Source organism: Gavia stellata, chromosome 4 (assembly GCF_030936135.1).
Source record: "Gavia stellata isolate bGavSte3 chromosome 4, bGavSte3.hap2, whole genome shotgun sequence".
NCBI classification, from domain to species: Eukaryota; Metazoa; Chordata; class Aves; order Gaviiformes; family Gaviidae; genus Gavia; species Gavia stellata.
The window spans coordinates 43,830,621-43,856,653 of record NC_082597.1 but is presented as its reverse complement, the minus strand read 5'-3'; the positions used below and the strand labels follow the sequence as shown (position 1 = coordinate 43,856,653).

Below are 26,033 nucleotides of genomic sequence, written 5' to 3'. Positions count from 1 at the left end.
GGCAAGGCCACAACAGTGAACCCAGAAATGCACTGCTATCTTCTTGAAAGAGAAGCTCAAAGACCTTATTCCTTTGGCAATCCAATACTTAGAGAAATGAACTCAGTATTTGGGTTTCACTGCTACTTTCGTGCAGAAAGGACAACAGCTAATGTGGGGCATGGTGGAGAAGATGCTTCCAGCTTTAGGACAACAAATATCACATCGTTCAGTTCCACCTTGTATCAGAGCCATGGTTAGTGAAAGAAATGGAGCTCCTGTCAAGGAAATAGTTACGGCTCCCTGAGTAAGTGCTAGTCAAACCCAGTACAGACTGAGGACCACTACTGCACGTAGCACGGTTGACCAGCTAATTTCAGTATTTATTGCCTTTGTGCTGAGCTGCACCAAATAGCTGCAGCAGGTCCAAGAATCTGACAAAATATCACCAAAGCAGCAATCCAAAATTAATAAACTATCTATCATAAATTTTCTGTCATGTAGGCTGTTCCTACTGCCCACATTGGAAATCTGCAGAAATTGAGTTGGAGTTCTTGGGGCTCACTTACCACTACTCAGCAATTCAGTCACATGCTGGAATGACACTTATACCCACAAGCCCACTCTTAAAATTTCCCACATTGTCAATCTGATAGAATCATTTAAAAAAAAAAAAAATTATGGGTAATTTTACAGAAAATAGCTGTTTAGGGAAAGTTATTGAAAATCTAGTTAGAATATTAGTTTTCACAATTTATCTGGAAGGTTCTAAATTATCATTGTCAACATACTTTATTTTTAATACACAAAAAATTATTTTTCCTACATGCTTTTCCATTGAGTTTATCCACTTTATATTCATCCATTTCTCAAGAGTATTGCTGTATCGTTAATTTAAATGATTAAAGAGAGAGAAAGATAGATGTACAAAACAGAGGATCATAAATTTCTTTCTCTCCTGAACAAAGGAAAAATACTTGTAAAACAGAGCCAATTCAGTTATTTTTTATGCATCAAAAGATTTGGGTCATACATGACACACTGAAGCAATTCTTTTCATGAAGGGGAAGGATTTTAACTCAAAGAGGAAAAAGAAAAATTCTTTAACCTTAAAGAAACATGCTGATTTCTTTTTCAATAGCTTTGCTGTACAGAAACTGGTTTTCCTAAAATGGAGCTTTTCTAAAATCCCTTGGAAGGTAACTCCTTCCACTAAGGGACTATCTTTGAAACAGTCATGATTCATCTTAACATAAACCAAAAGCTAGCTGTCTAGCTACATTCCTGGTACAGTCAATAGAAAGAGATAAGAGCCTCCAGATGGTGGTTCATGAGTCATGATGATTGTACCTTTATTGATCACTTGCTGCTCATAAAGCATTACCTGTCCTCCAGTCACCCCAGACACAGACCACTCATTACTTTTTGTCTACTTTTGTTTTTGAATCTGGCAATAAATATCTTATAGAAAGATCTAGACTTGACTTAAGAAAACAAAGATAAGTACAGCCTACTTTTGTTCCTCATGTCTTGTTCCTAAAATTCATGATCTTGCTACTAAAATTGGGTGTGCATTTCTAGATTGAATCAACAAATTTTCAGATTTTAGGCACTGTCCTATTAACAATATTAATCTGTTCTCTGATGAAAAGTCAGAAGATATGTAATACATAACTTTATGTTTTCTGCCTCTGTAGTTTCTTTTCCAGAAACTGGTTCAAATCCTATCCATTTGAAGTATCTTAAATTCACTTTTAAGTCAGTATACTGAGTGTCTGATCAAAAAATGTAGGATATTATAATATAAAAAACTCTAGCTTATATAAGTAAGATTTATTTCCAGATAAAACACTTTGAGGAAACACCTGTGCTGTCAATTATTGTACTTCCCTGGGCAATGCAATTATTTCCAACACTACACATGCTTTTAAACTGCAGTAGTTTTTGCTTCCATGAACTTACCTACACGCCGTTAATAGGATTAGCAGCCATTTTACATTCTATTCTGCAGTATGAAACTGACCTACAGCATAATGCATCCAAAAGGAATGTAAGAGAAAGTTTAGCACTTTGGAAATTAAAGTTGATGCACACAGGTAACAGATTAAAAGCTTATTTGTTCAGGTAAATTGTAATTAGGCAAAGCTATTTTTTAAATATCATTCAAATAATGTATTTTAAATGATTCAGTCCACTAAGCAGGTTTGAATTATAACTATACTGCATCCTTTTATAAAAAACTTCTGTAAAATGAATTGAGGGTTCCACTCTTTAAGTTTACACATCTGATCCTGCTTAAATTGTTATGACAATCTTCTGTTTACAAAGGAAATCTTTGAAGACTTAATATTTTAACAATTAGATACAGATGAGATTAGTGCTGTAACTTCAAAAGAAAACAAACTCCAAGCACATTGCTGCACCAAACATTTCCCTGTACGAAGCTGAGATTGTCACAAGGGGCTCTGGAGGGGCAGGAAGCCTCCACAACGGCAATCGAAGAACAGATTGAAGAGGGAGGGATCATCTTTTCCTCTCTCCATCAAAAGAAGACTCAGAGGTGACATAGTTAAGATTTATAAGTGAAATGTTGATACAAGCAAACGGAGGGATTTTTTTTCAAAGAGAAAGGTTAACACATGTTGCGCTCCACAGCAAGCATCCTGCAGCGAGGGGTATTCTCTGCACTGGCTGGCAGTTTTTCTGCCACGCTGTATCCTTCCCAGCTTTCTCTTTATGCGCGTTCCCTTTGAACACTGTCTTTAGCCAGCCTACAGGGTTGAAAGTCCATTTCTTTTTTCCAGAAAATAAAAGTCTCCTGAGTTTTTTAACCTGCACAGCTTTAGATACATACTTCTTTAAATTTTATCTAATCATAGATAACCCATGACCAGCTTTCAGCTGGATTCCAGCTATCTTTTTTAGCCACTAATGATGAAGTTACCTTGCAATGCAATTGCCAATCCAAAATGTATTGAACATCACTGCTTTCCTGCAGCCCCGGGACAGAGAGCAGTACTGTTTTGCTCTAAGAGCAGCACGCTGCAAGGAAAAGGGTCAAAACCTTGCCATTTTCCTCTTTTGCACTGTGAGCAGTCCTACAGCTCAAGCAACAAACGTGCACTTGCACCCTTAAGATGCTAAGCTTAATTTAAATTTACCCTTCCTTTCACCTACCTGTTTTGTCCACCTGCCAACTCGGAGGAAGAGTGGGTGTACAAAACAACAGCAAGCAGCTGTCAGAGCAGATCATTTTAGCCCCTTCTCATTACCTCTTCTGCGTACACCAACAGTGCACCATGATGTGGTTCTCCAATTTTTTCCTGTTTCTCGTAATTTTAGAGGTCTGCTGAAGCTGCCAAATCCAAATGTTCTTTAAAGTGAACTTATACCTTATAAATTGAAGGCAAAGGATTTTATAGTGTTACAAATGAATTACTTTCTATGAAAGTTTTAATGGGTACATTCTTATAATTCATATGTTTTGTTTGCCAAGCATGCACGTATATGTGTACCAAGTACTACCTCAGTCTGATAACTAGCTGTTATAAAACCTGTTTTTTAATAAATGACTTAAGTAAGAAACAAGAATATTTTACTCCACAAGAAAGTAACTCTCTCTGAGGCAATTTAGAACAAAAGACATCTTAGTGATCACAAGCTGCTGCATCTCCAATACTAAATTATCAAAATCACAATTTTTATATTCAGTTTCATGAAACATCTGTCTAAAATACGCTGTTTGTTAATGTTAGAACTGTAATTTCAATTCCACCTATTTTATTGCAAATTTCAATATGTTGGGTTTTTTTTTTTTTAATAGCCATGCAGGAGAATAAAATTACAACATTTTTTCCTACAGCCATCAAACAAATCAAGACATTTTAAAGAACTTCATATGTTTCTTGACTTCAGAAGTCAAATATGTATCACACAGGAGATTCAAGGTCTCTGATTTTATATTCAAGCCTGGGGTATTTTGGGTAATGATTGAAATCTTGCTACCCATGTTTTGTTCTAACACAAAGGAGGCAGTACATTAGTCTTTGCTGATAACAATGAGGTACAGTAGTGGACCAAAATGATGATGATGCTGCTGAAACTGTAAACTGTGTCTTAGGTAGTTGTTATTAAATACATTGGTACTCTCTTCAGAAGTAGATTACAATCAAAATAAACCATCTGCCTTTTTCCTGAAGGGAAGTATTAGCAATCTGTTAACATACGATAAAGTTTGGCCTCACTTCAAATAATTTTAAAGTACCTAAATCAAACTTTGAGATAAGCAGAAATAAAGAATGCAAATAGACTGCATGACATTAATAACTAGCTCCACACAATCCACTTTGAAAAAGTCAATTTGTGAGAATGTTAAATGCATCAGCTGTGAACAGCCAGTCTTCAGTTTAATGACCCTACAGCAAACTATATGCTCAGCTCATCTAGCATCGCATGAGAATGTAATTCGCTTCCATTCCTTGCAAAATTTTAAAAACTTATTTCTATGAATTCCTTTTTCATATAAACTGAAATTAGTTGGTATTGTTCCTCTTTCTGTCACTTGACAAAAAATGAAAAAGAGAAAACTTAATTTGTCATTCATTTCACATAATCACTTGCAGCTCGGTCTTGTTTTAAAGTAAACATCTGCCATGCACTGCTCTTGCCTTTTCTGAATGTCATTTCCTTATGTAAGCTGGATGCAAAGAAATGTGGCTGCAGACATGATGCTGCAGGATCATGACAGTTTAACATACTAATGACAGCATGCTAACAATGCAGTTTGTTTATGTCACTGATATTAATAAAGTATCTGAACCTAAAAACTCACACAGCTGTTAAATGTTTCTGCATTTTGAAATCATGACCAGAAACAAAGTCTTACTCAATTCAAATACCATTCTTTCTAAATTAACAATGCTATACAAAATCATATTACTGAAAATCTTATTTTTCATTATGCCTTTGAAAATAAGGTCTTCATCCTCAAAGGATCCTGAATACTTAACAACATAATGAGCCAAAAAAACAGGAGTGCTCCTTTTGACACAATTATTCTGCTCTTCATGCATGGATACACACATATTTATGCTTTAGGTACTTAAAGATATCATCCTTAGTTTGCAGGAAAAAAACAAACCCGAGATACACATTGAAATAGATACCTTTAACAAGTAACTTTCTTGATAGCCTAACAGATGCCAAAATGAGGAAAGTTTTACACCAGAGATTAAGAAAATGCAGGATCATTTGAGAATAATGAAAGTAAATGGTGGGAAATGTTAACAGCAACAGCTGTGAAAAGAAATTGTGGAAGATTAAAAGTATAGAAGAGAGCAACAATAATAAAAACAGTTTAAAATTTAAATTGCTTCACAAGAGAGATTCTTTAATTACGGTTTCTGGAGATATTTGAGTAATAACTCCAAAACCAGTGAGGAACAGGTATTTATAATTATTTCAGTATCCTAAGCCCCTACTAATCCTGTAAAATCACAGACAGGAAAATTATAGCACATCACATGATTGGATGAACCATGCTGACTTTAAGGTCTATAATGTCTTTTTGAGGTTGTACACAGAATAGCAATCACAGGAGTACTTACAGGTGAAGGCAGATGCAAAGGTATAGGAATTCTCCCTACACAGCGCAGCTGATTTGTAGCAGAACTCAGTTTTGCTCAAGAAAGACAGCAAGAAGCAGGTATATCTATTTTATGTTTTGTTATTTCATATCTGTGGGATGAATGTTTGTATTATTGCCATAGACACTGGTACCCAGAGTTGGACACAGCTGAAATGTCGGGAGACAGCGGAAAGGATAGAGGACTGAATGTGTGCACACAGTGAAGGTCACTAATACTGTGCTATATACAATTCCTTTTAACTATCCGTAGTCGATCCCGCTCTGCTACCAGAAGCAGCAAAGTGAACAGGTAATACTTGCAACATGGCAGAACAGTGATCACATCAACACCAAACCGCAGGGACGCATGGCAGAAAGCACAGTGCTAGTGCAGTGCTGAAATTACGCAGAAGCGTCTGGGTAGAAAAGCAATACATAAAGTACGCCTGTCCACTGAACAGCATCCCAAAGGGTTAAATTCCAAATGACATCAGCAATTTCAATGTGCTGCCAAAACTTTACAGCATGAGAACAGACATTGTATTCTATTAGGATTTCAAGTTACTGTTCATGATCTCTCTCAGCCTTTTCTGATACTACCAACCCTAAGAATCAGGGCTCCCAGTTCAATACTCCTTTGCACTCTGGAAAAGTTCCTTTTCCAAACGTACAATATTACAACTCAAGGCTCATCTACTCCGACAAACACCAGAAGAAGACTTACAGTCATTCATGCAGGAAGTTAGTTAATAAACTCCAGGCAAAATCTGGAATTATTTTATTATAATTATAATTAATAATGTATTATGGTGATTATGGTTTGGCTGAGAACAAACAGGCCAGCCTGAGCTAGTCTGAGATAACTGCCAAATCTTCTGCACATGTGACAGATGGTGGAAGCATTTTAAAGACTGCCTGTGCACAAGAACTCTGTGTGATGGTGGCTCAGATTCAATGCAACAGCAAAGTAGCTGAAGCGGGTCATGACAAAAGCACATTAAGCAGCATAAGTTACCTTTAAAGCTTTGGGTTTCATCTGAAGAAAAGGTGAAAGAAAAGAATAGTGGATTCAAGGGATGTGAGGAGAAAGCGTTTGCACAACTTACGTTGACTGTTGACTGATAAAAGTGAAGGAAACTGTGGCTTTTGATACAGTGCACTAAATTCAGCAGGTGTAGGGGTTGGAAGGACAGTGGTTGAACTCAGTGGAGCTATATCCCCTTCTAAAAGGGCTTGTTTAGACTTTTCTAACAGTTTTTATGGACAACACAGGATGGTTTGGAAACATTGCAACTTACTTTTCAATAAACCTTATTCTTTCCAAGAACATAATTCATTTTATGTGCTTACATCTAATCTCTCTTGGCTCATCTGACTTTGAAAAGGGTTTTGAACTCCAAGAATGTTCCTCAAATACTCCCTCTAAGAGTCCCAGAAGGCAAATGTTAGAGTGTAGAGGAGGAAGACAGAACAAGAAATGAAAAGTAACATCATACAACTGAGAACTCTCCCAGCCACATCCCAAGTTACACCCGCTGCAGAGATTCCATCTTCCTCTCTAATTAACTTCTTATGGTTTCTGAAGCAAGGTAAATTGCAAGGAATAGGCATTTATAGACCAATAAAAGAGTCCAAATTAGGAAAAAAATCAAAAGAAGAATGATACAACCATTGACATCTGATGCTGCCAGTGTCCCTTCAGCCTTTCATTGAACCATTACAATTCATTCCCTAGAACAAGCAAATATGCTGTATTCCATTCTACACCAATTTGCTTTCCAGAGCAGTATGCAATCAACACTTAAGCTTTGGCTTATTTTGCATTCATGAATTTAACTTTTTATGAAGATGTTCAAAGAGCAATTTAGTATTATTATTTGGATGAGCTCTCTCAGGCTAGGTTTCCACATGGAGATCCTTCAACCCTTTGCTTTTTGGCAAGAAGTGGAGATGCAGGAGCTATCTGAAACCAATTTAAAGTGAAATCAAACTGGGAACCTGATTGTCTTTTTACACCACTCCCATGCCCTTAATTTCAATGAATTATTCCTGATCCTGATATTCCTGAATTATTCCATGAAATGAGAAGCAGCCTGAGAGTATACATTTCCCAGAAATGGCATTACCCTTAGAGATATCATCAGCTCACCTGTCTGAAGAATAATGTACCTTCAGCTCACAAAAAGAAGACTTTCTAAAATATAAGCAGAAGCTGTAATTTAGGTTGGCAGAGAAAAGCCAAGTTCAGTTTTCGTGAAGAACATGGGATTGCTGTCAGCAAAACTTGCTGGCTCTAGTGATGGACAGAATACTGAAACTTCTCTCCTGCCTGCTAATGTAAATTGGATATTTGCAGCATATAATTTTTTTTCTGCCTGCACAGAGATGCCAGCCTATACAACAGAAAGGCCAGGGCAAATCATGCCAATTATGAAAAAGGCTTATACTAATGATACCGTACAGAAAATGCCTATGTCCTTCACATATCTACAAGGATGATAGAGAGGAGAATAATCCTCTTGCATGGAAGTTCATCATATCAGTGGCAAGGCATACCTTGAAGCCCTGACACAAACCCTATTATTTTTTGTTCAGAGTAGAAAAAATAAGATCTAAAATCCTATGTGAAATAAGATGAAAACTCAGGTACCCACACTGTTGTGAAGGACCAAAACCTATCCTGCCAAACAAAGCAAAAGTCTCAGTAATCTCTGTATTGCTTTTTCCACCTGATTTCATATCATAAATGTGACATGCACCATTGAAGATCAGCATAAACAATTTTTTCTGTGTGTGTTTGACCTAATACAGGTTTTCTGTGACCCATTTTGGCAAGCATGTGTTTTGTTATCATCAGAACTCAAAAATATTTCCTTTTTTCCACTTCCTAAATACCTTTTTGCTGCTTCAAGGAATAGCATACACTTATATACAAAAAAAAATCTATGTCAACAAAGCATGATTAAGGTTTTAAAAATCAAGCATTGATAGGTCAGAAAATGCCAGAATTGTCTGCACATCCATAATTTAAATCCCTCATACCTGTGCATTATGATAAAGTTTTTCATTACATGATAGCATATAGATGGTCTATGACACCCTGTTTAGAGGGTCCAGAAGAGCACAGGAGTCCAGCTTTCATTCTTTGTGTAGGGGAAAGCAGTCATTACAGGGTAAATCCTACTTCACATCTGTAGGCTTTTAGCTCAAAAATTACTTTGGGTCTTGCTCATGCAGTTTGCTAATATCCAGAGCAGTTTGCAAATGCACAGTGAAGATGGAATATACTGAGATTCTAGTTGCTGAGATCAAATAAATCTTTCCTGAATATACATGAATTTCATTTTTTTAAAAGCCTTGTATCTTGCATAAAAATGGTCAACTTTTCACTCAAGATCCAAAATAATCTCCTGAGAAATTTGAAGTCCCTGCTCTACAACCTGGCAAGCAATAGACTCGGAGATGAAAGACTCAGAAACAGCAGAGTAGTTTTTAGCACAACATTTTTAGCCAGCCTGACAAAGTTGTATAAACAAACCAAAACAGATTTATGTACTGGGAAATGCTGGGCAATCTCATTGAGAACTGATGATGGCCTCCCTGTGGTTTCACATGCAAAACATGTATGCACCTGCACACTGTATAGAACAAATTAACACACACATTACTGAATAACACTTCAAAGCAAAACAAACACAAAGTGTTTGAGTGGCATCTACAGTTTGAGGAATACTAAGAAAAATTTTAAAATCCCTTAATTTAGACCTTTTTTTTCAGGGAAAATATGCGTGGTTTGAAACCTGGGTGTGAATATTGCATGGTGGGAAGAGCTTTAATAACTTCACTCCCAGGTGAAAAAAAGATGTAGAGACATACAAAAACGTGGGTGCTAGCAACATTCTCTGTCTTTAATTAGACGACTCCCAGCCTCTAGGTTTTCCACCCTCTCTCCCACTTTGAGCTTGAGGTTCTTGTTCTCACATAAAGAGCTCCACAAAAGTCCCTCCTGCCCACATGTCATTTCTCGTTTTCTCCTTCTGTTACTGCCTGAGTTCTATCCAAATTATTTTCTTAAACGCCTACTGTACACTTTCTCTGGTCTTTGCATCACATCAATGCTTGTGTTCCAAAGAACTGAGCCATGTTCATTTGAATTGCTATCTAAAATAGGCTTTTTCTGCAAGGCCAACAAATGCTAATATGTCAGCTAAAGCAACCTTCTTTTTTAAGTAATGGGTTCTCTAGGTGAAAATGATCTTCTTTATTCTGACGCATTACATGTACTGTTTGACTAATGCAGACTATCCCTGACTTGTGTCACAGGTGTATTTTCACCAGAAAACTGTGAAAAGTAAAAATTATATCATACCTAGGTTAATATCCTAGAACTTCTTCAACTAATTTGCTGGGTTTGTAAAACCAGAGCCACTCTGTGAACCTTTTCTCCCTTCCTGATTAAATACATTTTTTTCTTTAAGGAAAACTTGATTTTAAAAAGGTGGGGCTGAAATCAACCCCCTAAAACTGAAGACTGCCAAATTTCACAGCTGTTCCTTGTCTCTATGATGGTCTGACCAAGACCTCAGAGCTGACAGCTCTAAGTTCTGCAAAAGTTGGGGGATGAATTTTTATTTCTCAGACATGGACACAAGCCACCAATATGAATCTACTTTAAGCTCAAGGAAAAGAAACAGAAAACACTTGCCTAATCTGCAGAAGTACTAGTGGGAGCATGTTTTTATGCTCACACCCATATATACATGTATAAGGGCAGGATAGTGTTGTTTCTTTTTTCACACTGCATAGACAATGGGATATAACCCCAGTTATCGCTTCCCACTGCTCACGGGTACTGCCTTCTTCTGACACCCGTAGAGGGCAAAATGGGTGGAGAAGACCAGGGTTCTGGTTCCAGCCAACTCCAAATGCATGTTCTGACCCACATCACCAGGCACATGCAAGCTCTCTGCTGCGTAGAGGCCGTGTGTATTCTCCCTATCCCCATTAATTGACAAGGCAACCTGTAAAAATCATGTCCCATTTCAGAGATTCAAGACTGCAAGTAAGGTCTGGGCTTCTTAATATTTTCTCTTACGTATTCAATAATAAATTCTTCCTAAGCCCTCTTCCCATGTGAGAAATTTGCTTTTTCCCCACTCATTGTGGTATTTGGTATATTGTGTGCTCAGAAACCTAGCAGTCTCAGAAGCTTGCTTTCTCTTGCTGTTACTTATTAAAAAAACAGTGATATATTAGCAGGCATGAAGCATGAAAAATATCTGTAAAGCTCAGATAGCTTTTTACTTAGCAAAGCACTGTTACCTGTCTGCATCCACAGTCACGTCATGAACCCCTCTTTGAATGACGTCTCGAGAGGCAGCTAGGTCTGGTATTCGGTTCAGACTTCTTGTATATAGGTTGAGTCCGCCATCTGTCATGTACCTGAAAATAAATGTGTGGTCAATCAGTGCAAAATGCAGCCATCTGGCAATGATGTTTCACTCTAAAGTTAATGGATTGTGGAATTCAAATTTTTAAGGTACAGGCTGTCCTATTGGATGGTAGACTTAAACTAAGTATTCTCACTTTGTGTGCCCAGCGCCGGGAGATCAGATATATTACTATTTTCTACGATCATTTGTCTTCTTCTGTGACAGCTTACAGGCCAACCTGTTTTATTAAAATGTATTTAAATTGAAAGCCTCAAGTATCTACAAAAATTTTAAGTACCTTTTAAGTACTGTAGTTTTGTCAAATAATAGCACAAGATGCAAGTTAAAAAAGAAAAAAAAGGAAAAAAATCCATCTAAATGGGAACAGAAATTGAGAACCCAAATTCATAGTCCCTGCTGGGATGCAATTGTTCGGATATGAAAGAGATATCTGCTGAAGCCCTTACAGTGACATTGAAGAATCTGTTTCTATCTGTATTCCTTTAGCTTGATTCCTACCACTCCACTTTATAATGAATGACTAATGAATTGAACAGTGAGTATAGTGCTGCTTACTCACCAGAAACCGTTAAAAGTTTCTGAATTCCAAGCAGAAGCAATAATTTCTGGAATGCCCACCTACAGTTTAATATCTCTACAAGAGGTCTTGGTGCTTATAACTGAGCAGTACCACAAGCCTGTCCTACTCTCAAGACCTCTCCATTATTTTCTCAAAGGACCTTTCATTAAACTCTCTTCCCTCTTAGGCTCTTGTTTTTTACATTTCCCTCTTGCAGTATTTTGTAACTTTAGTGTAACAACCTAGTACAGAGTTTGCACAAATTTATTTGTGAAGGACCATGCACATGCATGGCACTTAACATAGAAGTATACATACACAGAGAAAAGTTTGGTATACCTCAATGAACGTGCTCAAAGTAAATTTACAGGCTTACTGAAATAAGTGTAGTCCCAATGCTAGGAAGATGGCTAAAATTATCTACTGGAGTTCACCCCCAATTCAAATAATCTTTAACAGAAGTTCTCCTTGAGCCATGAAATGGTGCCACCCAAATCCATCTTTCAGTAAAAGTGGGTGTCCAAGCACATAAACATTTAACTTTAATAACTCTACGCAGACTCCCAGGCACAAGCCAAGGCTCACACACACTGCTGGTGCTCCAGATGTTCTGTTGGCCCTCTCCCTGCAGTTCCTTCTGGGAGCTGATTTAATTGACATCAGCTGTCCCAGAGACCGTGGGGCTAATACAGCAGCCCGGGAGTACCAGCCTCCACCCTCATGGTTCAGGGTGGGTGAGGTGCTGCAGATTTTGAGAGCAAAGCTGCAGTGGGGTAGCCCTGTGCGACAGCTACGGTTTGAGATGGCATCGTGGCCTGGATGGCAGTCTGGATGAAGGCGACCTCAAATGCATTGAAACACAAAGGGCTGGTGTGCTTATTTTTTACTAAACTCTGAGGCATTTTACACACTGGTAAGATTTGGCCTGCAGTTCGGCAAGGGATTTCTGAAACCCTGGTATCTGGAGTCTGCAGAAGGTAACTTCACGTTTGTTTTCAAAGGTAAATTAACAGTCACACTTACACATTAGATTTATCCTTTTATTAAAGAAAAAATTTGGGCTTTTTGACAGATTATTTAGCTAGGGGTGACTTATGCAGTAGGTTCCAAGGCTCTGGAACTGCATATTAAATTTAGCTGTGGTTTGAATACAATCCAGTCTATATGGATTTTTTCCTGTATAAGTAAGGCCTGAATGGAGAGGCTTAACAAGTGCAACAGGCCTTCCTCGCACTAATTTCTAATTACTGCTGCATTCCTGTCCCCAAGTGTTTAAAGTAATTAAACTGAAAATGGAAGAGGCATAAAGGAGATAACACTTTACATGCCTCGGTGAATCCTGAAATTTCAGAGCTTATTAACTTGTTTTTAACATTTACCGCACCTAAAAATGTTAACTGAGCACATTGCAACTCACTGTCTATTGAGTCATCCTTATTACAGATGCAAAGAAAAGTCACACAAGACGACTATATTCATTTTCTAATGTGATAAGCTAATTAATACAACTCATCAGGCACTGCAGAGGATTCCCCTATCTTTTTTAAAAAAATAAACCCATGCATCTGTCAAAGGCACCATTTATATTTTATTTATAATAAAAGGTCTTCAGACATTAAAGTATTATATTTTCCATATGTCTTTTCTCTCTTCTAGTGCACATGAATATGGCATCCTTCTTGACAGCCACTAATGCTATGCTGTGGACAGCCTTGTCAGCAGTGCTCCATTCACAGACCACTGAGACAGTGCACCAGGGAGATACACGAATATGCTTTCTTCATAGTTATGATGTTTTGAGAGATCTATCTTTGGATGGTGCTTGAGGTGAGACACTACTCTAGAAACAGCTTTGATCACAGACTTACATTTGCCCTTAGGAATGTATCATATCCAATTTCATCAGCCACCATTCTCTACTCATAGCTATACTTCAAACTGAAAGATTAGATTGACAGCAAGAGTCCTAAATTTATACAGAACAAAGTAGTGCAGTGTGACATGGCCATGTACTCTATGTTCAAACCAATGTTACCTCAGCCACCAAGCAGCCTTGAGATGCCAACAACAGCACTGAACAGTAATTTAAGTATGAGTAAAACAGTAACATGGCTTTTTTTTTTTTTAAATGATGTTTTAGGAGTTCTAACATACATAGGAGTGAATAGACTTATCTTCCATGATTGATACAAGAATTGTTAAATAGTAATTTGAAACACAGAGAATGCAGTACCCCAAAGTCAATCAATTGATTAAGCAAACAGAAACAAAAATAATTGTCATTCTTCTTCCTGGGTGTGCTAGGAGAGTGACTGATCTATTCTTTTATGAAAAGATATTTCTACAGCTCAGATGATATGCACAGCTGAAAAATTGCAATAAATGCCTATCACACAGACTATGCTAGACAAGATCTGAAGTGGAAACAGAGAAAGTCAGTGCTGTCAGCCAGTGCTGCATCCAATACCGTATCTATCATCTCAAACGAAACATAAAAATACCGAAAGAAGACCCATCCCAGAACAAGCAGTGCAAAATGATGTTTATCAGATAACTAAGAAATTCCAGAAAGTAATAGAAGTACCTGTGCTCTTATCAAAATTCATAGCAAAGTCATGTTGATGTTAAAGGAGAAGAACTGAATTTGAAGGCAGGTAAGAACATCACTGGCAGCTTAGGAGCTTTTTTTTTGTTTGGTATTTTTTAAATGTATATTTTTATGTAGCAACCATAATGAAACTTCCACTTGTGTGCCAGAATTTGTTAGAAAAATCCTATTTAAACCTGCCAATCATGCATTAGCTCAAATGGGGAAAAAGTCCTACTTACCCACTATTGATGTCATCGGTTCTGAGGCTTTTCCCAAGAATGTCCCCATCACTCATGTAGCCACCAACGTCCACTTCAGAGGACATGTCCAAATCACCACTTCCCTTCTCACTCATGTCAATCTGTGAGATATTTCCAAGGCGAGAAACAGCTGCCCGGCGAAGCGGGGTGGTGTACATGAATCGAGAAGGGTCTGTGTGTATAAAACGACCCGCGCTGCCACGAGGATAACCAGCGCCCAAGGACGGGGCATCTCCTGCCTGCAGCCGAGGACTGGCCTGCCCTAGCCTCCAAGTCACTGGGGTGGACCGGCTTGTCAAGCTTGGTATGCTTCTCCCATTCACCTCAGTTGTCACAGTGCTGTCAAAAGTTGTCTCCAATGTGCTACCAAACAAAATTGAGAAGTCAGTGAACTGTGCTTTCTCTGTTCCTGAGAAACAAGGAAAAGCAAAGGCTGGAAGAATACATGTTTTTTTAAAAAGTTCTCTGTGTGTGTGTTTCTCCATGTGCACACATGTGTCTGTGTAAACAATAACCTCTACTTATAGAATAACCTAAAATAAATTTTATAGGCTTCTAAGTAGATGTATAGGAAACAATGACCATCTTTGTGATGATTGTATAAGACACTTTGACAGTAAAGTATATTAAAGTCACATTTAATTTGTTGAGACAGTCTAGCAAACAGTATGGTTAATGTCTTAACTAATTTTCCCTTGCAAGTCTCTAATTCATTTAGCAACTAGTAATACTCTCCTAGGGTCCAAAGTTTTAGCAGTCTACACGAAACCAGTATACCTGTGGCTTATCTGGGTCCCTCTAAGGCTAGACATAGTTTCTTCCAAATTCTGTCTCAGGTCTGCTATATTCTTTACCGTTCTCATTCTTCTTGTTTCAGGGTCTTCCCCTGGAAGAAAACAGCAAAACCAGCATAAATTTTAGTGCACATGAGTGTCTAAGGTTGAATAAAGTGACACATGTATACATAGCTGAGAATACACACATATGATTGTAAATAGGTCTGTCCCTTCAATCTTTTAAAAAATAAAACCTCATTGTTTCAGTAATAAAACACACATTCACTTATAAATAACATGTGGTATGTAAAAAACCCACTGAAAAGCGTCCTGGTGAAGTATCGCTGTTAGGGCCCAAATCTGTTAACGAAACTCAGATTTACAGTGTTGGGATTTTTATCCTCTGTAATCAAGGCACAATGCAGCCCCAGAGCACTTGATACATTACACAGCCCCTTTTTCCTCCTTGACATTTTACATGACTTGGTAGGAAATAAAGCCACAGTAAATCTGTGGCTGGAAAGAACTGGGGTGACTGTTACAACAACTCTTCAGTATGCACTTAACGTCCAGACTATTTCAAAGTACTCTTCAAGTCAGGCACTTAATAAAACATCTTTCCTGAACTATAATGGTTTCCTGAAGGGGAAGATTATTCTTCATATGGGGAAAAAAAAAAAAAATTCTTGGGATAAAAATCTGAACACTCTAAGTACATGCATCATTTATACAATTACAGATTTTGACATTCTTCAGGGATCCATTGTGAAAAGTTAGTCTGGTATCTTGAATAGTGAAGCCCACAGAACTTCACCTGGAACATCCTGAATGATATTTACTTTATACGATGAAAAAAAGAAAAACAGAAGGAAAAAAAGAAGTTAGATATTATGTGTTACAAAAGGACAACATAATAAGCCTCAAAGCAACCTCTGAAAGTCATATATGAAGAAACAAAAAAGCCTGTTTTCAAGCATATTCATATATCAAGAAATTTTAGTTAATTTTGCTTTTGGAGAATAAGAGAATTTCAAAAGAAAATCTGTGACAAAAATCACTGATTTGTTCAAGGCTAGCATTCTGCTTCTGGCTGTGTCCTGTATCTGTTGCTTGAAAGAAGGTTGACAAGAAGCATTATTATTATAGTTATGTGTATAATGTTGAATATGAAGTGCAGATAATTTCTTTTTGACTCTATCAATGATAAATTTCATGTCTTACCTCACCTTGCTAACTTAATTTTACTCCTCATTCTGGAAAAGTTATCTTCAAGAATGATATTGTGCAACCACTAAAATGATCTTGAATATTTAACTCTAGATTTCAGCATCTCATCCAGAACAAGCTTTTAATCTTATTTTGCAATCCTCTTGACACTGAGAAACTGTTTCACCTTTGAATACATCTAACAGGAGATAGTCTGGTGAATTTAAACTCAACATCATACAAAAATCAAGATCAGAAATGCAAGCAGAAGCAAAATACCATATAGCGCTATGATATTTCACATTTGTAAAACGTAAAATACACATGCGGATACATATCTTCAAGTTGCTGTATTTCTCATTCTGTTGCCACCTTTCTTCCTCCCAGGTTTGTGTGTGACTTTATACAAGATATAAATTCAACAATGGTGATGTCTCTGAGGAAAAGATGTGCCATCTAAGTGAAAAAACAGGTAGGAGATGTTTGGGAAGGAGGGGAAAAAAAAAGGTATCCTTTGCAGAGCAGATAAAATGGGAAAAAAGGAAGGAGGAGATCTTAATGTAGAGCTTGCAAGAAAAGTTGCATAGGAGAGAGAACTGGGAAATATTCAACATCGGGCCAGAAGCAATGAAGATTTTATATTTAACAAAGCATTCTGGAAAAGTAAAGCAAAAAAAAATTCTGCTAAGGTAAAAAGATCTCAAGACAACATCTGTTTGAAGGCATGGGAAAAAGGTTGACTTGCAGCAGAACTACAGGCGTGGGTTTAACATTGGTTTACAAAAAGCATTAGGTTAACATATACAGTGACATTTATTTCAAATATAAGGGAGAATCAGCAGAAGCAAACTATATTTGAACAATGGGTCACTCAAGCTCCTTAATTTTGAGTTTTGACTGAAGGATGAACCCTTTGAGCTCATCGATAAATTGAATTGCTACTGTACCCTCTGCTGCAGTCCAGGTCCTATCACCCAACCACTCTGCAAGCAGTTAAGAAAAATCCCAACTCCTGACATTAAATGGAAATAAATTATTTCATATACATTCCATATACCCTTTATTCCTTCCCTGGCAGGCAAGTGATGCATCGTACTAGCCAATGCACCCTGCAGTTGTGGCTCAATGTCAAGCTAGCTTTGACAGCAATGCCAGTTTGAGGTTTTCCCATCTACTCTGCCCCAGCTATGTCTTCTGTCCTTTTTGCTGCAACCAAACAGTCCTTCAGGAACTGCTGTTTGCTTTTTTGCTTTATTGGTCCAAATAAATTCTTCTGTGGTTTAATGATCCAGCAGTCCATAAACCTCTGGGTTGGCATTGTGGAACTGATAGTGGGGTCAACACCCCAACAGGGTGGAAACAAGAAGTGAGGATATAGGCCCAGCGCTGCTGCCAAACTCTCCATCTTCTCAAGCTGCGGTCCGAGGGCATGTCCATACAAAATTTTGCTCCATGAAATAAACTATCTGTGTGCATTTTTACATGTAATACCTTGCAGGATGCAAATGTTCACACTCAGATTGAAATTACCACAACTACTCCTGTGTTTCAAGCTGTATGTGTTTAATCAAGCACCTTGTTGATCAGTGTACCCATGGATCCCATGTACTGTTTGCAGAGTTTTCTGCATCGTCCTGGAGATTTCTGTGAAGCAAAAGGGCTCATGCCAAGGCAATGCTGGAGACCATTAAGTCCTGTTAGATTGAACCTGCTGTTGAAAGCCCAGACAGTTCCCAGGCAGACTGTCTGTGCCTGCCTCCAGGCAGTTGCCTACCGTGCACTCACAGTTGCTGCCCTTTGCTTTCCCCCCTCCGCCAAATGCACTCAAATTTACTTCCAGGATCACACTATATTCCTGCCACAATACCTGTATGGGGGAGACCCAGGACCTGTTACCTGTCCTGCCTCAAACCAGGGGTGAAAGCTTGTTGGTATAAGACAATTTTCTGTTATACACAGAATAACGAATTCCAGGGTGTAAGCAGGCAGAATTAAAGGCAAAGCAATACTTCATACTTATTTGAGGAACTGAATATAATTCATATTTGCAGTGACTTTGACCTTTCCTTCCTTGTTTATCCTTGTCAGACATCCTTTGCTGTATGTTAACACCGCAAATTCTTGCAGTAAAAATGACAGCAACTGTCTTTTTTAGTATATATTTTACAGTAAATAGCATAACAAAACCTTAAGGTATAATTGCAATTAAAAAAAAAATACATATATATGGCAAACTGCCAAAATATTTTTTCACAGAGAAGAATATTTTACTTTCAGACAAATTATACCATAAAAAGTGGTGTTATTCTATCCTGCAAAGGTGAAAAGTTTGAGGTCTAATCTCTTTTGATCTCTCAGTGACAGAAGTGGTAATTTCAAAAGCTTTCCACCATTTTTTGTAAAAAAGATACAACTGGAGTACTACATAGTACTACATACAAAATCCTCACAACTGTAACTATTAAGTGTTTTAAAAATAATTGTTCTTTTTTCCTTTCATCTTTCTCTTAAGGCCATATCAATGGACTCACGCTGTACCATGGATGAATAAGTTAGAAAGTATAAACAGTTGAACATGATGCTTGAGAAATTTTCTGCACTGAGTGCAAGAACCTCAGACCTTATCTTGCATCTGACATCACCTACAATTTCAGGACAGCACCATGGGTCCCCATCTACATCAAGCCTCCTTCTGTACAGAGGACCATAGGGATGGTGAATATGTATTTTATTTCTGAAAGCTAGCTACATCATGCCTGCTAGAAAAGATGTTACGGTGCTTATTGCAGCAGGATTGGGACACACCGTATGGGTTCAAAGGGTGCCCAGACTCCCCCAGGCACCTTCTTGCTTATTACTATAGCCCTCAGCCATCATAGAGTCTATCCATATTTGCATGACCTAACATATCAGAAATGCTCACTGGCTTGTTATTTCAAGTGATTCTGGTTTGTAGGCTGAAGAAAAGCCATTGTGTTTCATACGTGGAGAGACTGGGATAAGAAAGACTAAAACCAGGGTACCCTCAAACTTTCTGTCAAAATTCTGTTCCTCTTACAAGAAAGTCTGATGTAAATATTTTATTGACCCCATGAAATACAGCCTGCTCAAATCACTTGTAGATTAATTATTTATGTTAAACATGAATATTCTAAAAGATTGTCCCCAAATTCTTGCCTATAAGCAGTGAACCATTACAGGTTCCCTCAATAAATTTTTAGAGAACACATTAATTTCTTCCATTGTGTGAGAAACGTACACAGGAGATCAAAATAAACATTTTACAGAAATCACTAATCACATAGGTTAAACTTTTACATTCACATTTCTGAAGCTCACCCATAATTGCACATTTAATAATACTGCTCATAATCATTTCAGTACTTCCGCACATGTAATTACAGCCAAAAGCAGATAAATGAGAGAATAATAATTCCATTAATTGTCTGATTTTCATAAAAGGATTTGCGAATAATGAGCAGCTCCCCAGAGAATTGACCACTCTTAGATACTAACTCCATTCATAAAGGAAAGTACCAGTATTACTCTGCAGGTAGGGAAACTGAGGCTCACAAGAGAGCAGGGATTTACTCAGTGACACGCAGCTGAAGAGGAGCAGGGGCAGGTGGAGAGCTCAGCTTCCTTTGCCAGCAAGCCTCTAATCTGTAGGAGAAACTCCTTTGTTCATACTGGTATAGTCTAACAACAAAAATGTATGCATAAAAAGAGTATACTTGTTTCTTTGTTATTTTGGGATGATAGCTTTTTACATTACATGCACAGCAAAAATTTTATCCTGAATGTTTAAACACAGTCAGGGCTAACATAGCCACCAGCAAAGAACCTCCAGGCTAGACACATGCTACATAACCTTGGAAAAGCAAGCAGCCACTTCAACCGTTTGACTGGCTGAAGAACAAAGCTTTGGAAATGAACACTTTGAGCACTCTTATAAAGGGCTGAGAGATGAAAAGTAAAGCCAGTAACACAGAAGCCTTTTGAAGCACCTATGGCTGTGGACTTCAAATGCTCACTGGCATGCACTGATATAACTAAACTGGTTATTTAAAATAAACTGAAACCCTGGCACTCACAATTCCACGTATATAGATGAAATTATCAGCGGGGAGGAAGGGGGAAGCAATACTGCAGGGACAGTTTGTAGGTAGGCCGAGACATTTTCTGTCTAAATGAAACTTTGGATTCAAGATTTCAATTTTAAATTCATGAGAACAAATGTCATGAAAATTAAATTATTTATGAGTAAACTAATAGCACTTAAATGTTTCACCTTATTTTTTCAAACAGATAAGCAAACTATGCTCAATTATTCACAGGCTGTTGCTGCCCATGCACCCATCAAAAGTGATTTAGACATTTGTCTTGATTTCATACAGTCTTTAGAGGTAAGAGTAAGCAAACAAGGAAGAAATGTCTAGACCCTATTTTTGCATACTCTTGCAAATAAGCCCAGTTCTGTCTCGTAAAATCACTGTCAAGATCAAAAATCTGCTCCATGCAGATATGTGCTAACACTTGGGTCTCCTCCTGCCCTTCCTGATGTCAAGCCAAGGTTAACTTACCTAAAATATCAGTATAAAGGACCTGTTCTAGGTCCCCCAGCATTGTTATTATGACATCTTCATCCAGATGCGCAGTCCCTTCACGTAAGCAGCCTTCCTCCTCCTCCTCCGCCCAATTCCTGCTGGGGAAATGGGATGTGCAGGATGCATTGTCATCATCTGATTTTCCCCTCTCCTCATTGTCAGCCTCGAAGCCTTCACCTGTACGCCGGTCTCCCGACCTCCTGGACGTCCTGCTTCCAGCAGGCGGTAGTGCCTGAAACGCTTGGGGTGCAGTGAGGCTGGGGCGGCAGAGAGAGTGCACCGACTGCGAGAGTGCCTTGGAAAGGGAGCCTCTGCTCCCAGCTCCTGCCTCCAGCTGATGGTAACTCTGGCTGGACTTGGAGGCGTTTCCAAACCAGTTCTCCCTGTATGAGTATCGCCTCTTCTCCCCTTCACTGATGAGCGTGAGATTGGTTAGAGACTTCTGCTTCTGAAGACGAACACACCCTCTTCTAACCTCCTTGCCTTTAAACACTGACAGTTCAGCGGAACGCTGCATCTTTCTGGCTGGGGTTTCACAGTTAGGGTTCCTATTTCTGAGACTGACAGCAGTTCAATTCTTCGGAAAGGTCTGGGAGGTGATCCCTCCAGCACCGCGTGCTGCACATCCCAGTTAGCACATACTCGCACTTGCAATGAAAAGCACAGCTCAAACATGCAGTGCATGTACTGTAAATGACTAGACAGGCACAGTCATTTTCTTTAAAATTACGCTGCTGTCTCTGCTAAGCCAATTCTCTCCCATCACATTAATCTGCAGTACTTACAGTCATTTTCACTTGGATTTCTCTCAAGCAGAAGAGAGTTGATCAAACACTCTGCTCCAGCACAGAAGTAATCCCAAAAGCCAACTGTGTTTTCCCCTCTCCATCCAATCACTGGTCTCATCGGAGCGGTGGGCCTGCATCTCTGTCTACAGCTGCTGCCTTCTGAAATCCAAAGTAGGCACAAGTGCTGTCTCGGGCTTTCCTCCCCCCTCTCACCAGATCGTGACTGATCCCAGTGCACGGCTCTTCACTTTAGATGGGCTGACACAGAACTGCAAGTACAGCCTCCACGTCAGAGCTCAATAAAGAGCCAAAATTAACCACTGAAGCAAAGCTCTGCACAAGCCTCCTTGCATTTTAGTATTCAACCTGCATTCCCAGATATATGACTCTTCTCTGCTACTGCAGTGAATGCTGCTGGCTGCCATGGCAGCAAACATCCTGGTGAATTAAACCGGAGACACAGAAGCCTCTGCCCAGTTTACAGTGCCATAGGTTTCAAGACACAGCTTCACCTGAATGGGATGCTACAGTTACAGACCTAGCCCACAGTCAAATCCTACTTTTCTTCCCGAAAGGTAAGGATGAGAAACTATTTCTTCCATATCACTGCTACTCCCTGTGCAGGAAGCTAAAAGCAGATTTGCAAATGGACCTTTAGTCTTGCAATTTCTGCTCTAAATAAAAAAATATAATTTAAGATCATAAAGAAGCTAAAAATAGAAGACAACAGTACCTACCCAGTAAGGTGATTTATAAAAGAAAATATTTCATTTCTTTCTCCTTAAAATATACCTTGTTTGCATCTCTGTGAGATTCAGAGGCTAGTAGGGAATTAAAAAGCTGTAATAAAGTCATTGTTTCACAATCTTCTGAAGAAAACCTATTAATGGAATAGCATTTTTTTTATAAAGCAACTAAGTATCATATCTGAACTAAGTTCACCAGTTCTAAATGTTGTTTTTAAATACATTATCAAGAGAGAAAGAAGGTTTATGTTTAAATGTGTACCTTTTCTCACAGAGAAAAAGATATTAGTCCCAGAAATAATAGACAGATGAACAAAGAACTAGTTGAATTACATTCTAATTTGTTAGATACAAACTTTTTATCTAGGGGCAATTAATTTCATAAAACATTATGTAGAAATCTACAAATATGAAAATTGCTGTATAACAATATACTGCTTTTGTCAGTGTGGAAATATGCTCGTCTCAAATCCCTACCTGAGAAACCTTGACAGGGAAGTAACCTTTAAAAAAGCCACCCTAAGAATTACAGACTGTTTACAGATTTCCTATATGAATAAACAGATTTTAACAGAAGCCTTAGTGTACTTCGTGCTTTTCACTGGCTCAGTTCACATTTTTTGAAGATATATAAGGAAAAAAATACATAGGGGAAACTTCTTGGAAATTTTAAAGGAAGGATACATTTTTTCCCAGGTAACCCTCATAAACACTGAACTAATCTAGAAAAAAAATCAGTAGTCTCAAGAAATGATGGTTTTCCATATTAAAATCACTGACACATTCCTAGAAAGACATAGTCCACAACAAGCTATACCACTCCCCTCCCCACCTAGCCTGCAAAGTCAAAGTAAGAGGAGACAAGAAGAATGCTCTGTCAGCCTGAGTACAAAATTGCGCCACTTCTTAAGCATGGAAGCAAAAGGTAAGACTCCTGTGTTTACTCCCAGGGTCTGCCAGCTGCAGTGGCATATGGGCCCTTAAAAGGTTTTTATGAACGTGCTGGTGCCTGCCTGCAGCAGAGCCCGGCGTGCTGGTGTGGATGCTGACACGGGCCCGGCTGAGGAAGCAGAGCTCCAGCACTGTCCGCGTGCTCCCGCGCTGGTAAATGCTGCCAGTGCCGTGCAGCTGTAACAGCCTGTTCAGCACGACTGAGGAAGCTGTTGAGGTTATTAGAAAGGCTTCACACGGCTGTATATGGAGTAGGGAATTTGCAAAATGAAGGGCAATCTCATTCTTTTCCCACTCAATGGTTTTAAAATCTCAATTTATACTCAAATCGGTACACTATTCTCAGTTGTTACATTTCAGATTAATAGGAAGGACAATGATTTGGCCCCATGCAGCACTGCGGTGCAGTGGGATCAAGGGAACAGGATCTTTTCCTAACATAAACAGAAGGGCTGAATCTCTCCCCAACACTCCAAATAAATGAATGGTAACTTCCTCACGCACCCTTTCGTGCCCAAACAGCTAGAGTCAGTGGCTTGCCTCCGTGGTCAGCTGTAGGCAGGTATGGACCTGCTCTGCCTTCACGCCGAGCTCATAGCACACGTGCCTGGTCATATGTAGCAGTCATTCCTGCAGTGCTGTATCTGGCTTCAGTAAGCCCTGTGGACAGGATGTACCCCCTTGTGCTAAGCATTGCTCTGCTAGGGAAACAATGCACGGTGCAGCTGCTTGGCTCTGAGCATGAGTAGACCAGATACAAGACTGCCAGAACTGGCCAGGTGTATTTAGTCCTCTTTCCAGCTGGGAACAGAAAAACTTATGGCAGGGTTTGAAATGTCTTCAGCCAATGAGCCACACCAAACCTCATGTACGGTGTTGGCAATAGGTGCCACACCACTCCAGGCTGGAAGGGTCTCTGGTAGGGGCACAGTTGGGTCCTGGACAGCCCCGTGGGTCTCAGTGTCTCTACTGACCTGTTTCTTCTCCCACCTGAGCTATTCACTGCAGCCCAGCAGGACACAGGTCATGGACCATCATCCAGGCATGGGAATGACACCTGAACTGTGTGGGAGCCATGTGAGGGTAGCTGGCAGCTCCAACATCCACCTGTCACATTTCATTTTCTACATATATTAAAAACACAATGAGCCAGATGTTGGAATATGGAGGTACTGAGGCTAATCACACAACCTTCATTCAGCCTTCGTGTGTACAAACACTATACTACAGCCTTAATTACAAGGTTTTATGAACTTTTGTCCCATTAATCCCATTGCCTCATTTGGTAGACAGGCCATCATGATCATCCTCAGATATAGCAGAAACATATATATATCCTGGACCAAGTGCTCAGTATAAAGAACACTGAATTTATCCTTCTGCTTTACCACATGTCTCTGGAGGATATCGTTCAACCAAATGTAAAATTGCAATGTGGAAAGTTCTCAGGTTTATTTATTGAAAAATACTTTTGTAAAGCTCATCCCTCCATTTTAAAATGATGAAATATAGGAACAAGAAAACACATCTTTCTAAGCTAAGAAGAAGCATATGAGACCAAAGAAGAGAAATTGTCATGACAGAGCATTATTCCCCAACTACCTGGTAATTCAATGTATTCTCCACCCACCATGCAGGAATATGTTTAAATCAAGAACAACACAGGGAACTTCCCCAACTCATCCCAGTCAGTGTAACACATTACCTTATTTTTACTGTCTCTTTCATAAAAGGAATTATAAAAATGATTTTAAGAACTAATAATATATGGACAAATTTTGCTGTCAGATAAGACTTTCTTTGAAGTCTCAGTGCATAGTTTGGAGCCTTACAAATGAATTATGTAAGAGATCTGCAAATGCATAAAATTATGAATCTCTTCAGCCAAGCTTATTTGAAAAAAATTTTTTAAAATATTTCCACACCTATTAATCAACTATTTCTTTCAGAGAGCAAAAAATGAAGTACAGTAAACATAAAAGCTTGAAAATTGAATGTTTTTATGCTAATCCTGCCACTGATATTGGCCTATAACTCTTAAAATTACTCTTTAATTTCTGCTTCATCCATCGGACTTTTTATAATTAGTCAATATTTGTAAATTCATGAGTAATTATTTAATCAAACATTTTGCATTAAGCTCTTTGAACATGTAAACAGTTGTTAAAGCTAATCACTATCACTGATTTAATAAAATAATATTTTGTAGTTACTGACATGTACAGTTTACAATGGATTATTAAATAATTAACTTACTGACATCCTTCTCTAATAAACTTGCAGCAAAGACTGATAAATGTCATAGCGACTACAAGTAGAAATACTGGGTAAGAAAGTCTGAAGAACTTGTTCCTATTCATACCATGAAAAACAAGAGCCGAACTGGATTATTTTATTAGCCTTTCTTTTCATTCTCATTTTAAAATCCTGTCTAAAAAGTTATACTCCAGTTTTGCAGAAACATAGATACTGAGTAGTCTTGTTGACACAAC

General features: G+C 38.5%; 1 protein-coding gene across 2 annotated transcripts in view; it reads right to left on the bottom strand.

Annotated features, from left to right (window-relative positions):
* The window catches only part of NAV3 (neuron navigator 3), a 271,050-nt gene that overhangs the window by 92,603 nt on the left and 152,414 nt on the right, over positions 1-26,033 (bottom strand). For both annotated transcript variants that reach the window (XM_059815937.1, XM_059815938.1), the window contains exons 10-12: positions 15,245-15,353; positions 14,447-14,830; positions 10,928-11,047 (exon numbers count right to left, since the gene is read on the bottom strand). In XM_059815937.1, the coding sequence (XP_059671920.1) occupies positions 10,928-11,047; positions 14,447-14,830; positions 15,245-15,353 (613 nt within the window). The remainder of the gene's footprint in view (positions 1-10,927; positions 11,048-14,446; positions 14,831-15,244; positions 15,354-26,033) is intronic.